Source organism: Camelus dromedarius, chromosome 24, assembly GCF_036321535.1.
Source record: "Camelus dromedarius isolate mCamDro1 chromosome 24, mCamDro1.pat, whole genome shotgun sequence".
Lineage (NCBI taxonomy): Eukaryota > Metazoa > Chordata > Mammalia > Artiodactyla > Camelidae > Camelus > Camelus dromedarius.
In genome coordinates this window covers 23,803,796-23,818,845 of record NC_087459.1, presented here as the reverse complement: position 1 = coordinate 23,818,845, position 15,050 = coordinate 23,803,796, and the positions used below count along the sequence as shown (strand labels likewise).

Sequence of the window (15,050 nt, the reverse complement as noted above, 5' to 3'; positions counted from 1 at the left end):
CACATGAGGTAGAAAATATTGGTATGCTTTTTCTTCACTATCCCTGTCCAGAGAACAAAGCAATACAGAAGGACAGGAGTGTATTCCATTCTGTATGTTTGCCATACTTGTGACAGATAATCCACAGTCAGCCATCAGAGCTGGAAGAACCCCTGTACATACACACAGAACTGACTTCTCATCCAGGAAGTTCTCTTTTTGGGTGCTGTGAGGACTTCTGTGGTGTCAGTGCTTTCTGCCCCACACCTAACTAACCAGCCTTCAGTCTTCAAAGCCTGTGGTTTTCAGTGAATTCATTTAATTGCTTGTTATGGAAAATCTGGTGAAAATGGTAGAAAAAGCAATGAAAAAGGAGCAGAGCCAGCGTCCCTTGATCTGGATGTCTGCAGATAAAGGGTCTTCCTTTGAGATGTAACTCTTATTGTGGCTGAAGGGGTTCTGTGTCCGCATCACGAATTTGACGTGCTCTCTCAGCCTTAAGAGTTCTGGAATTTGTAAAATGTCAGCTTACCATAAGCAAAGATCTTCCTAGGAGGGTTCTGAAGACAGCACTGGGGAGAAATAGGTGTCAGTGGGCCATCAGAAGTCTAGAGTGACTTTCACCAGAGCCTTTGGGTGCTTTATCCTTTCCTACCTGAACCAGGTGAAGAGGGGCTTTCTTGGCATCCTGTTGGTGTAATTGTTCCAGGCTGGTCTGTGGGACTTGATCCAAGTCCACATCAGCCCCAAATGTGCTTTGTTTGTCAACCCACTGTTTGTTTCTGCTTTTGTGCATGTTACGTGTTTGATCTGTTTTACCAAAAGAACGTTGAAAAAAATGGATTGCTTTGATGCAGATTCCAGGGAGGAGAAAAAACACAAGTGTGTACACCCAAGAGAACATGAAGAGAAATTAATAGGACCAGTGAGAATACCATGTATTTTTCACGCTTGATAACAGTGAGATTAGAAGAGAAAATTCATGCCCAAAGTAGTTCATTTAGGAATACGTGAAACATACCCTCATTTCAGAGAATGTGGTGGTCTCTTTTCTTCCTGTTTCTAACCTGTGTAGTAATAAGAGAAAAGGATGGATTTTTTTTTTAGCACAAAAATGTGGGAAAGGTAATTCCCCCCCCAGATGTGTACAAAGTACTTCCTCCTAAATAGGGCCACGTCTTTAGATCTAAGGCTGTGTTTGTCTTTCATGATTCTGTTCGAGGATTTTTTCTTTTCTTTCTTTTTTTTTTTTTTTTTTTTGAAGTACAGTCAGCTACAGTGTGTCAGTTTCTGGTTGGAGGATTTTATAGTTTGACTTATGGGATAATCAGGTAACCCCCCTACTAAACGTGGCATGGATCCTTTGCCCTGTGGGGGGAAGCACATCTTTTAAATTCATATAGGAGCATCTACTGTCTACATTTCTTTAGTTTCTGTAGGATTTCACTTAAATTTCACATCCAGGCTTGGTCTCAAGGTCCAGAGTCACACTCCTTGTCCTCACTTGGCTAAGGACTCCTCCAGTGGTCCAGGGGGAATCCTTTAAAACACTGAGCATGTGTAGTTGACAGTGAACCTGATCTACATTCGCGTTTGCCCCTCTAATCTCCAGTGCCAGGATCATCGGTGAGCAGTAGGAGGCCTGACGTTTGACCGGAAGTTTAGCCCTTGCTAGAGAGAAAATTGTTTCTCCAGATGTCAGACACACCTCATCAGTCCAGATGGAAAGAGGAGAGCAGGCAACGCCAGGAAGAAACGTCAGTGTGGCTAAATGAAAGGAAAACGCTTCTCTTTTGCAGAACTCTATTTGTTTTAAAATGAGAAAATCAACTTGTTGCCTGTTGCTTCTGAATTTTGCTGCAGAAAAGGCTTTGTTGAGATTAAGGGAAATAGTCATTTTCAGACTCTGGTGGCCTGAGCTGCTTTCTGGAATGCAGCCTCCTCTGGCTGGTCGCCCCCCCAGGGCACGGCTGCTCCCCGGCTCCCACTGGCCCCGTCTCAGCGGTCAAGGCAGGACGGGAGGCCGGGACCTGGGACTGGGCCACGCCACGTCATTGGGAACAGGTGACTCGGGCCCGGAGTTTGCTTTCCACTCACGTGTCCTCGCCTGTGGTTTTGTCTCTGCTCTCCCCACACAGATCCGGAGCTCGGGGTCGGCCCGCTCCCGGAACACGACAGCCATGATGCGGGGCCCATTGTCCCCAAGATATCGGGTCTAGAGAGGAGCCAGGAGAAGAGCCAGGACTGTGGCAAAGAGCCCATCTTTGAGCCCGTGGTGCTTAAAGACCCCTGCCCTCAGGTCCCCCCGCCGCTGCCCCAGCCCCAGGCGGAGCCCCCGCCCCGCGCTCCTTCTCCGGACCCCGCCGCGGTGCCACCCCGCGCCGAGCCCCAGCCTCGGCCCCCGCGCCCGAGCCCCCAGCCACCGCAGGCGCCCCCGGAGGCCCCGCTCCAGCCCGCGCCGCCGCCGCCGCCCGCGCAGAGGCCACCCCGGCCGCAGTCCCCCGGGCCGCTGCTGCACCAGGCCCTCCCGCCAGGGCAGGCCCACCCCGCCGCCCAGAGCCTCCCGCAGCCTCTGTCCGCCTACAACAGCAGCAGCCTGAGCCTCAACAGCCTCAGGTGAGCCGCCTGCTCCCTGTCCTGGCTCTTAGAGCCATCTTCTCTGCGACAGGCAATTGGCGGGGGGATGAGATCCCAGAGGGACTGGGTTTCCCCACTGGAAACGTTGTCACTGTGTTCTCGGTGAGGCAGGGACAGAAGACGGGGAAGGGGTCTGGGAGACAGGTGAGAGTGTCTCTTGGGAGAATGGTGGGATGGGATGGGGTGGGGTGGGGTGGGTTGGGGTGGGTTGTGTTGGGTTGAGTGGGTTGGGTAGAGAGGACATTGTAAAGAACTAAACTACATACAGAGGCTCCTGAGAGAGTGAAGGCAGGAAGGGGAAGGAGGCTCCAGAGGGAGAGCTGAAGGCGCTGTTCCCGGGAGCCCCACCTTCCCTGGTGAGAGGCAGGGAACGGAAACCAGAGGGGGAGGTCATCAAATGTTCAGAGTCTTAGAAGGGAAGCAGTTTGCCTCCCAGTCACATCCCTGCAACTCCAGAGGTGGGAAGATTGGGACCGAGGAGTACCCTGGTTTGAGGTGTCTGTTGTGATTTACTTCCTCCCGGTGGGTGACGGAGGGAGAAAAGAAACACGCTGGGTTTAGAGAAGAGAGGAGTTCCTGCATGGAGCCCCAGGCCCGCCTCTGGGTTGTCTCTGCCAGATTGAGGAGGGCAGTTTAAGAAGCAGCACAAGGAGACCTGCAAAGAAAGGGAGAGAGGAAGCCGGGGCCCGGGGCCCGTGACGCACGCCCCTGCTTGTCCCGGGGCTTGTCATTCTAAGCCCTCGCACTTGTTGGATTTGGTGTGGTTTTCCTGTGATAGCCTGGTGACTGGCCGTCCAGGGCCTTGCTTTCTGCTGTCTGCGACAGGGGAAGGAACTGCCTTCTTGGGGGCCAGGCCCATCTTCTGCCCCAGGCCGGCTCTGTGGTCTCCGGACCAGAGAGGAGACGGGCACCAGCTCCCTGGCGCCCACTTCCCTGTGCTTTTTCCCTGAAGAGGTAGCAGACGGGGTAAACCCAGGTCATCATTCTTACTCTTTTCTGCCAGTGTTACAGCTTTACAGGAAACATGGCAAGTGCAGGATAGGGGGGCCAGGATGTTCTAGGGGCAGCGGGGAGAGCAGAGCGGAGTTTTCACAGACTTGGCTGTCTGGACACCGGTGGGCAGCAGCCCTGGGGCAGCAGTTCCTGTTCCGCTGTGTCTGCAGTCATGGCGGGAGTTTAGAGGAGCTGTGATTTCAGCAGAGGCTTCTGTGTGCTCGAGGGAGGATCTGTGAAGAGGAAGGAGCAAGAGAAAAAGTGTGGAATGGCTTTAGGAGATAGGATTTTTTTAAAGAAAATTAATTGCTTACCTCTCTTTTTCCTTTCTTTTATTTTTTACTTTGGTATTCCAACAGCAGTAGCAGAAGCAGCACTCCAGCGAAGACTCAACCCGCGCCCCCTCACATCTCCCACCACCCCTCGGCCTCCCCGTTCCCCCTGTCACTGCCCAACCACAGCCCCCTGCACAGCTTCCCACCCACCCTCCAGCCCCCCGCACACTCACATCACCCCAATATGTTTGCCCCTCCCACTGCTTTGCCTCCTCCACCACCTCTGACATCAGGGAGTCTGCAGGTGCCCGGACACCCGGCCGGGAGCACTTACTCAGGTAGGACGGAGGCGCTGGCCTTGCCTCTCCCCTCTTCCCTCTCCCTTGCCCAAGGCCCCTGGTGCCTAGGTTTTATCTAGTGATGTTCTGCTTTATTGTGTATATTCTTGGAATCGTCCCCGAGTCCTTAGTGGGCTGAGATTCAGCACAAATAGATCCCCACACCCGTCCCCACCGCACACAATCTGGGACTCAGACACTGCCCGAGAGCACCTGTCGTTCATGTCAGGAGGCTTTCCCCACCTTCCTGCTGTGCAGGAAAACGCAGATCGTCTGTACCGTCATCTGGGCTCACGTTAGAGGGACAGAAGCTCTCCACATCACGTGTCTGTTTCATGCCAGAACCTTAAATCATGCCCTGGTTTAAGAGGTTTGCTTTAGTTGAGTAAGGCCTTCTGTCTTGGGTGGAGAAGATGCACTTTTGTGGCGATGTATCCTAGATTTTTCAGGACAGACCCAGTGTTAGGTATTGGGCCCTTTTCTCCTCACCTGTTTGAATCAGGCCAAGGGTCTCAGCTTCAGGTCCTTCATGGCCGAGTTTTACCACTAACACAGAGAGCTGTAAAATCAAGGTTTACCCTGGAAGAGGGCCCGAGGGCTCTGCCATGTTAACAGCTCGCTTTCATTACTAAAAATAATAAAAGTGGCGACAGTAAGCTTGTCACTGTCCTTAAGTATTTACATAGGTTCATTTCTTTAACCCTCAAAACTAACCCACAGCACCGGCAATCTTTTCATCCCCAAATGATAGTGGGGAAACCAAGACACAGACAGGTGCTCTGCCAGGCCCAGGGCCACTCGGCTGCCAGTAGAAGAGCTGAAATTTGACCTCTGGCCATTCAGCCTGGAGTCTGTCCACACAGCGCACTGCTGGACCACCTGTCCCTGGAAGCCGAGAGTCTGGACAGAGACCGTTAGATTGGGCCTGGACCTTGGTGCCCTCTGCCCGGTTGGTTGTTCCTTTCCGTCTACGGGGCAGGCTGTACCTGAGAGCCCCGGCTCCTGTGCCCTCGGCCGGCAGCCCTCCGTTGTCAGCGACTCAGATGTCCCCTTCGGAAGGAAACTCCCATCCCAGGAAAAGGCGTCACCCTCTCCCCTTTCTTCTCTTTCAGAGCAAGACATCTTGCGCCAGGAGCTGAACACGCGTTTCTTGGCCTCTCAGAGTGCTGACCGCGGGGCCTCCCTGGGCCCCCCGCCCTACCTGCGGACCGAGTTCCACCAGCACCAGCACCAGCACCAGCACACGCACCAGCACACGCACCAGCACACCTTCACGCCCTTCCCCCACGCCCTCCCGCCCACCGCCATCATGCCGACGCCAGCACCGCCCATGGTGCGTACCCCAGGCAGAAATGTGAGGATAAGTAGAGCCCGACTCCTCGTACGCAGACGGTGGGTGGGAGCCGGCTGTCCGGGCACAGGAGGCTGGACGGGGAGTGAGAGCCGTCTGGGGGGCCCTCGGCCTTGCCCGACTTTGCTGGAGAGAAGCGGGTGCCCCCGGCTCCCGGCAGCCCTGACCCCGGGCCTGAAGTAGGAACTCTTCTAGGCCGTTACTTCTGGCGCTGCAGGTGGATTTCCTTCTAGAGGCCCTCCAAAAGGTCACATCCAGTGTCGGTAGTTAACTTCCTAAGGGTGATTTTTGTGCTCTTGAGCATCCTGGGGGTGGCTACCAGGTATTAAAATGTCTCTGTCAGTGCTTTGCACTAGCAAGTGAATGCTCACAGAACACCAGGCGTCTGGAGGAGGGCCGAGGAGGGGAGAGAGCTGTCGGCAGACTTGGACTGCATGGGTACCCCAGCTCTTTCCCATGGTTTCCTAAACCCGCTTTGTTAGGGGTGTTATGTTTCTCGTGTTTCATAAGACAGCTCCCCTCCCCAGTCTGCTGTTGTGCTCCGTCAGCAGGTGGTCAGGGAACCATGTGCCGTGCGGGGTCCAAACTCAGGCTTGCGGTAAGAGGGACCGCTGGCAGTGACGTGGTCTTGGTCTCGACCAGGGGCTAGCTAGTACATGCCCGGGAGGACCAGTTGGGAATTTTTTTTTAACTTAGGAACGATAGGAAATGGTACCATGTTAGGATGCTGATTATTCTGAGATAGATTCCTGTCCGTCACAGTGACTATGAGAGTGTTTTACTTAGGTAATTTTTAACATTTCAGGAAATACTTGATTATGAGGCAATTAATCTGGGTATTGTGGGGGTAGATTTCAATTCCATGATTCACCAAACTTCCCATCCTCTTCTCCCTCTGCCTCCCCCATTTTGTTCAACTTAATTTTTTTAAATATATATTTTTTGGAAGTTTATTTTATAAGTTTTATTTAGAAGAATATTAGAGATGAGGCCTTGGGCCCACATTTTTTTTCCTGTGATAAATCCCGTCCCTTTTTTTGTGGATGACCTATACTTCTCAACAATTATATTTCTAAGGGCCTGTTATTTGGGGAGAGTTTATACTAGCCTGAGTAAGCTGTTTCTCAAATATATTTAATCTAACTGAGGGGAGCTCTGGCACCAGGATGATGACAATATTTAGAAAAAACAATGATATGCTCTTTTCTGCTGAAAAGAAGGGTGCAAGGACCTGGCTCAGATTTGTGTTGGGGGTGATACATTCCAGAAAAGAGCTGAATGCTCAGTTCTGCCAAAGTGAAGGTGAAAATGGAGGGAATTCTCTGGGTAAATCAGACCCAGTGCTCACTTATCTCTGATTTATCCAAACAATTGCCTCTTTTCTCCAGTTTAATTGTTGGGTTTGTGCCAGTCTCTAAATATAGACCAAATAGAAAGACGCTCCAGTGTGGTCACAACCTAAATGCACTGAATGGGTTTTCGCTCGGAGTTTCTATTTGTGTTGCTTTCTTGTCACAGTGACTCAGGAGCGCAGACTGGTTTCATACACGGTGAGGTCGTGGAGTCTGACGACAGCATCACGGCCGAGAGGCTGGCATAGGGCCACCTCCGCCGAAGCAGCGAACAGAAATGTAGATTCTTTAAGTAACTAGCTTTTGCTTTGATCCCTTTACAGTTTGACAAATACCCTACAAAAGTTGACCCATTCTACCGGCACAGTGTGAGTCTCGTTACCATGCTACCCATTCAATGTAACCGCTTTTCCATTCGTGTGCTCTTGCCACAGATCAGTAAATGACTCGCAGCCTTCCCTAATCATCTTTGCAAGAGTTCCCATTGCTGCTCGTCACTTTGGATGCTTGCTTTTGTGACGTTCGCTTTTGGTAAAGATGCAGTATCATCTTCTGAATCAAAAGATCATAGGCACACCCGAGACGGGTGTACTGTGTGGCAGCCAGCATCCGTCCTGCCTGGGGCGGCATCCACAGTCAAATCAGTAAAGCTTCAGGAGACTGAAATCCCAGATTTCAGGCGTCGGCCAAAATGTCATTCACACAGAATTCCTAGAATTCAACTTGAATTATTTCCTCCAAACAAAGTACCTTATGTTTTTCATTCATGCCTCTTCAAAGGGCATGATTTTCACTTCCAGGCTGACTGTAGATCCCTCGTCCACATGGCTGGTAATGGTCTCCTGAACTTGTTACAACGCAAATAAAAATAGCATTTACATTAAAAACAGATCTTAAAATTGAAAGGCATGATTTTTTTTTCTCTTTAAACTCATTTTTTTTTATTAAAAAGTATTACTTGTTTCATGCAATTTTAAAAGTAGGTACTGGAACCTAATTTGGTACCAATCTAAGTTACATATTCAGTTGCTTACAAGACAAGGGCTTCTTCAAACACCTTGACTATCTTACCATGATATTTTGATTATGGAGTGAATACTGCATCATTTTTACCTGAAAATTTGCAAGTTTCTCTGCTTGGTGGTCTATTTGTATTTTAAAAAATTAAACCAGAGAGAAGGAAGTTTAATAACTGCTTGTAGCCATGTTGCTTCACCATATTGAACTATTCTTGGTTTGGTTTTTGGACAGTTGTTAACTTAACATTCGAATACAAGTGCTACTTAATAGATCAGCCAAGCCTGTGACTTCATCCACACTTTGAACCAGATAATTAGACACTGTGTTAGTCCTAAGCTGAGAAGTCAAGACTAGAAAATATTGGGAATCCATTAAAAATTACTTATTTGAGAGGCATTCAGCAATGGCCTGAGAAAAGTGTATCTGAGTCCCTGGGCGCCGAGGTGTCCAGCACTGTTCTGCTTAGGACTGGGGTACAGGAGCATTTTTTGAATGGATATGCAAAACCCAGTAGAGCTATGGGTTTTCCCTTGGGGTCTGTCCCATGGATGGCACCATCCTTAATAATCACCAGGTTTCTGCCCTTTGTCTATACTTGCTAATTTAAATTAGAGACCAGCTAACAAAATCATTCTTAGAGAAAGTTTAGCTGCCCTACAGGGTAGCTCAGTTTACTTCCCAGGACCCAGTGCAGTGTCTTCTCATATGCATACTCCCCAGAGAGTCCTAGATCTAAGACGGACTATGTATCTATAAGTCCTAGATATAAACTTGGAGACCTGAATCTTTGGAAGGCTCATGTTTTATTAGTTAGGTACTTCAGATTCTGAATCAATGGGTGGAATAGTCAGCTGTGTCCTGAGAGGGTCAGTGATGGGCTAAAGCAAAAGGAAAATGGTGAGGATATACAATTTTTTGTTGAAAACATTAATGAAACAATACCCACCTGGAGGCAGAGTAATAGAAATTTGAGTGTGTTTCAGCGTGCTGTATTACATGCCTCTGCTTCACACGGTGTACTGGGGGAGAGTTATTTCATGTTATTAGTTATAGTGGGTAATGTATGAAATACTCAAGTCTCCCTGCTTTGGGGATTAGATGTTATAAGGGGGATTAAGATACAATGCACTCAAGTAGCTGAAACACAATTTTAGACTTAAAAGTAGTTTTAAATGAGGGCACTTGGTTTGCAATCACTGTTTTAAGTGGATTTACTTCAATATCAATTAGTCTGAAAAACTTTGCTGCATCGTTGAAGGGAGCAAAATGAAATAAAGACCAACAGGAAAAGTACGTGCTCTGAAAACAGACAGGATTGTGAAATGTGGATCTCAGCCACTACCTGGAAATAGCTCACATAAGTGCATTATTAGGAAGAGCTTGAATTATTATTATTATTTTCGGCTACGTAACCACACAGGTGGGATGTTGCTAAAACATCTGTATGGTGGTTCTTTTTCTTTCAAAGTAAACGGAACCAGAGCAATAGCATCTCAGAGACAGTACATTTTTAGAAGGAGGAAAAGACGCGTCTGCATTGTCCAGTACTGCTGTGTGTTTCTTTTCTCCATTGTGTCCTCTGTAGACTGTTAATTCAAGACCGTTCATATTTTTAATTCAGAATCATTCTTCTCCCTCCACTGACTGGTCAAACTGACACATCAAGGGTTTGGCTCGAGGAGCCTCCAGTGAGCTTGTCCATCTTACAGAAAAGTGGGCGGCTCCACGGAAGGAACACACGGAGTTATTTTACTTCCCCTTCCACAAATATCTGTCATCATTTTAGACCATTAAATTGTCCTCGGGAACTGCCACTTACCAGAACAACCTAATGAAGCAAGGACTGTGAATATTTTCTCATTTCCGCAATACTATTAAAAATCTAGAAGTACTAATTGAGTTTTAATGGTATAAAGTCCTGGAACCCATAAAGACTTGCTTCTTTTTCTTCCCTTTTTTTTTTTTTTTTCCTTTTTCTAATTAACTTGTAATTTTCTGGGCATCTTCTTTGGCTCAGCACCCCTCCTGATTTTGATATGCAGTAAAATCTCCAACCATTTAAGACTTTATCCGATTTAACAATTAATAATTAGAAAAGCTCCCTTTCTAATGATGTCCTCATCTGGGACGTCATTTGTTGGCTGATTGATTCTGAACCACTTTTAACTTTTTAAGTTAAGTATTCATGGCACATCTGTGTGGTCATTTCGCCATGGCTTCCTGACTAACGGAACCACACTGAGATCACTTGGCTTGCTGATTGTCGATGTCTTTCTGTGGGGAAGGGGATGTGAATGTATCATTTGCCTCCTACTAAAGTCTTTTCTCCCCTCTCCGTCTCTGGCCACAGCTCTTCCATTCTTATCCTCCTGCCGTATCGGGCATTCCCCCTATGATTCCGCCCACTGGCCCTTTCGGTTCACTGCAAGGAGCATTTCAGCCGAAGGTAAGAGACCTTATAACGAAAACACACAGGCGCACTTGTGACTGGAGCCTCGGGCTGGGCGAGCGGGTAGCCTCCGCGTCCTGTCGCCTGCCAGTGACTCATTCTTCCCATGCAGGGCGACCATCGGGATTAGACTGTCCATCTAGTTTCAGACCTCAGCCAGAATTTAATTTTCAGTCTGTACTGCCCACGTGGCCTAAGATTTCCTGTGCTCTGTACATCAGGCAGAATACATTTTTTTTCCCACCAACATGGTGGACGGAAACCTCTCGTCGGGAATTCTATGAAATGCACATATCTGTGCACCAGGTTGTCCTTGAGGTGTATGTGATCAGCATCGTGCACGAGGTGTGTAAAAGCTGAGCCTTAACTGATTCTACCAGAAGGGAGGGAGACGTTTCCAGACTAAAATTATATCCTTTGAATTGTGCTCATTCTCCCCCATTTTGTTCCCCAGCCCCATCTGCTGGCAAATAGTCTGCCTCCTCCCTGGCCTCCCGCCCTGCTGCCGTGGTCACGCTTGCTAAGGTCAAGACTGGCATCCCAGTGTGAAATAAAGTAACCTTTCCCCTTTATAAGAGCTGAATTCTCCTCTGCCTAGCCAGCAGGAGACTCTCCTCCACTTGGGCGGGAGCTCTCAGGGCCAGCGTCGAGGAGGCCATTCTCAGAACATGCTGCCTTTTTTGTGATTTTCAATCTATCACAGCCCCTGCTTTATCTTCATACCAAAAGAAAAAAAAAGGTATTTCTCATGTTAGTAACCATTCTCAGATCGTAAAGCAGGAAATTTTGCTGTGTGTGATTTTGGTTTTCTTTTTTTTCCACCTCATTTCAAAGATAAAACACGAATTTGGGGCCAGGGTCTCCCAGGATGAGCACACACCACACTCACGAAGGCATGCTGCCCTAAAACTAGACAAGGGAAAAGAAACTGAAAAGCATTAGAGGTGGGATGGCTGGACCTTAGAAACCACATGGACCTGCGTGGAATTGCAGCTTCTATGCCAGGTTCAGTACACACACAGCTTGTACGATGGTTGTGCTTGACCCCTCCCATCTTGGGGTACAGTGATGATGATTTTTAAACTCCTTCCCCACTGATCAACTCTTCACTTCCCTCTTAGACCCCGATCTGTCCCCTCTAGGTCGAAACAAATCTCTAGTGCGTCCCCAACCAGTCTGGTAGGTCATTTAATAAATTAGACTATTTCCCTCACTCACAATTATCCAATCACACCGAAAACTACATCTGGGCAAGCGAGTGTCTCTCCTGGTGTTGAAATAGGCCTTTCCAGGCCATCTTACTGATTGAGTATGTAGATTGCAGTTCATTAGTGGGGTTCTTCATATGTATGCAAATCAGGCTGTTAACAACTCCAGCTTAATTGTTAGTTGTACAGCAGCTGATAGCTTTTCTTTCTTCCATTCTTTTTCCCCCTTCTCCTTGCAGGCAAGCTTGGTGCCTAAACTCGGGCTCTTTTTCCACACGAGTTAACTTCCTGGTGGAAGGGGTTCTTAAATAAAATACCTGGTGAAAAATATCCTAAATCCTTTACCCACTGGAAAGTAGTGACTGTGTGGGCCTGCTGTAGGCTTCTTGTTGTTGTTAATTCAAAGGACAAAAGCCTACAGATAAGGTTGTTATTAATGGTATTTAAGAACAGCATTGGGAACGGGAACAAAAAAGCAGGCACCATTTAGACATCATTGAACAGGAGATCTGTGTGGTCCCCAAATTAGGTACTCTTGTCCCATTCCTACCACCGCTAATGAGTAATTAGTGTAATTCCTTGCTGTCGCCTGCCAGTTACAATCTAGAGAGTTAGCTTAATGTCTGTAAAACACTTTCAGTTGTTCTGATGAGAAGCACCTGAGATAGCACATTATGATGATGCTCACTTAAGCCTTGCTTGGAATATTTGGTGATGAAGCGAAAAAAAACAATGACAGGGCTGTCAGGGACTCAAGAAGATGGATTTCGGGGCAGCATTTGCATGTACATCTTGCCTCTCTTTTCCCATCCCGTGCTTTTGATGGCACTGTAACGTGGCTCGGTCGCCTCCTGGCAGATGGATGCCATTGCTGGAGAGGGCAGGCTCTGGTCAAGGTCCCTTGGGAAAATAGGGAGCGAGGTCCTCGTGACAAACGTGTGATCTTGTATTCCAGAATGAAACAAACAAGCGCTGCGTAGGCTCTGTAATCGGAGAATGAAAGATCTCCCTTTCATATCTCCTGTTATATATGCTTCCTAAGCTGTGGTCTAATTACTTTGTAGACGTCCAACCCTATCGATGTTGCTGCCCGACCTGGGACAGTCCCACACACTCTGCTCCAGAAGGACCCGAGGGTGAGTACACGGTGGGGCTCGGTCTCCGGGGACACCAGGTGTGTTTCTGCAGGACAGCCAGCCTGGCGCTCACACCTTCCTCAGCTCAGCGGGGCAAGCTGCTGCCTCAGCTGTTCCTTCTACTTTGTGGAAGAAAATGCCAGTTTCTCTTAGAAAACAGAATCTCTCCTGCAGCCACATGACACCAGGGGAATGACAGGGGAGAGGGATGGCTTATGGTCTGAGCCCCAGAGTCGGACACTATGAGCTTGAGTGGTAGTTTCCACTCGACCACTCTTCTCTGTCTGTGTCTCCTAAAGTTTCTCTCACACAAAAGAAATAGCTGTAAAATGTCTTGAATGGAAAAGCACTAAACCCTTTTCTTCCTGGAAGTCACTGTGCCGCATAGCTCTTCCGGCTCCCCCACTTTTATTGTGGTCAGGCTCCTTTTGGGCTCTCGAGCTAAATAAAAATCCATTATACTTGTGTTATGTTACTTATTCATAACATAGACCAACCTTCAAAAAGAATGTGAAGTTACACAATAGATATAATCTTATTGATTATTATCTTTGTAGTAAATGTGAGAAAAGAAAATGATTACCTTTTACAGAGTTGTCTTTTTCCCTGGGTGAGGACAGTCAGAAACTAATGACCAGACTTGGGTAGAAATTTAAAATGATTCGACTGTGTAAGGATTTGTATGATGTTTAGTGAACGCCTTTAAAATGTCTAATACCCCTAAATAAAGTACAGGCATCAGATTAAGGGTAATTGTTAAAGGTAGCCTTTTAAAGAATAGAAGTATAGTCGATTAACAATGTCATGTTAGTTTCTGGTGTACAGCATAGTGATTCAGTTATACATACATATACAGATAATTCAGATATAACCAGATGATTCATTGTCTCCTTTTCCTATTCTTTTTCATTATAGGCTATTACAAAATACTGAATGTAGTTCCCTGTGCTATACAGTAGGACTGTGTTGCTTATATATTTTATATATAGTAGTTGGTATCTGTAAATCCCAAAAGATAGCCTATTTCTGTTGTACAACTGGAAAGGATACTTCTCCCCAGATACTCATTCGTATCCAGCCTTTCAAGTCTGTGGTCTGAGGCCGTCTTGTTAGACCCACTCGGTGAGGTCCAGAAGGGCCGCTCCAGACAGTACAGCTCCTCAGATGTGTAACGTGAGCAAATCACGTTGCCAGAGGGCAAATGGGTGTTGATGAAACTTGTCCGGGGGCTTGTCGGCGTGGGTGTGCCAGCGCTTGTGGAGTGGGGGAGGGGACGCTTGGCACTTTTGATGGTGTGAAAATGGGTTAATTATTCTCTAAAAGGGCTTCATTTAAAAGTAAAATTCTAACATTTTAATTTCCCCTCCTAATGAAGCACTACAAATTTGTTAATTAGAGCAATTGTTTGAGTGACAGGCATGTAACCAAGTTGTCATTTTCTCTTCACAGTTGACAGATCCTTTCAGACCTATGTTAAGGGTAAGAAAGCGTCTTCTAGAACTGTTTTGCAACCCCCGTTTGACTCCCTGAGGGTTAAAAATACAAATCCATTACAAGGAAACAAGCCATAGAAATGCTGGAATAAAATGTTGGAAAGACGGCGATTGGGTTTGTCAGAGAGTGTGACGGAAAAGGGCCTAAACTGTTTTTCTTGGAGTGTTGGGGAAGCCAGGCCATCGAGGTAAGGCGAACAGAAAATCCAACTGCGTCAGAGTCTCTTGTTCTGGTAAAAGGTTTGACGAGTGGGAACTTAAGGGAAAGGCTTAAGCTGCAGGCTGAAGTCAGGGTTTCACTGAGTTCTACTGTCTCTTGCACCTAGAATGCACATCTCCGGGTCTGTGTAGCTTGGCTGGTGGCTGCCTCTTTCTGCACCAAGTGACGTTGACTTGTCACGGCCATTCGACCTTTCTCTCTGGTGCAGAAAAAGGCTAAAGAAGCACTGGGTTGTTAACCTCCTGAGAGGCCTGGAGAGGGGCCAGCAGATGAGCCGTGAAGAAACGCTGCCTTGACTTGGTGTGGGGTTGAGGGGGATGGGTGTTGCATGGGAGATGCAGGGATAATAGACACCCTGCTCTCTTTAACTTTCTGTGCATATAATCAGATAATTCATTTGTCTCCAAAGGGAAAAAAAGGATTGTGTCATCACTTAGGTGGATTCAAACGACCCATAATTTCATTACAAGAAGACTGACCCCAAACTTGGGCTTAAGAATATATTTCAGAAACAGCTCCTCAGTATAGAAAGGGGAAGTGTCCGTCCTTTGCCGGTGGAGAAACTGGTCCAGTGGTTCTCCTCATTGACCCTGCAGTTC

At 47.6% G+C, this 15,050-nt stretch overlaps 1 protein-coding gene across 2 annotated transcripts in view; it reads left to right on the top strand.

The window, feature by feature from the left end:
* The window catches only part of AUTS2 (activator of transcription and developmental regulator AUTS2), a 922,207-nt gene that overhangs the window by 893,960 nt on the left and 13,197 nt on the right, over nt 1-15,050 (top strand). For both annotated transcript variants that reach the window (XM_064478598.1, XM_064478597.1), the window contains exons 7-13: nt 2,118-2,595; nt 3,969-4,222; nt 5,335-5,555; nt 7,249-7,293; nt 10,296-10,391; nt 12,667-12,738; nt 14,188-14,217. In XM_064478598.1, the coding sequence (XP_064334668.1) occupies nt 2,118-2,595; nt 3,969-4,222; nt 5,335-5,555; nt 7,249-7,293; nt 10,296-10,391; nt 12,667-12,738; nt 14,188-14,217 (1,196 nt within the window). The remainder of the gene's footprint in view (nt 1-2,117; nt 2,596-3,968; nt 4,223-5,334; nt 5,556-7,248; nt 7,294-10,295; nt 10,392-12,666; nt 12,739-14,187; nt 14,218-15,050) is intronic.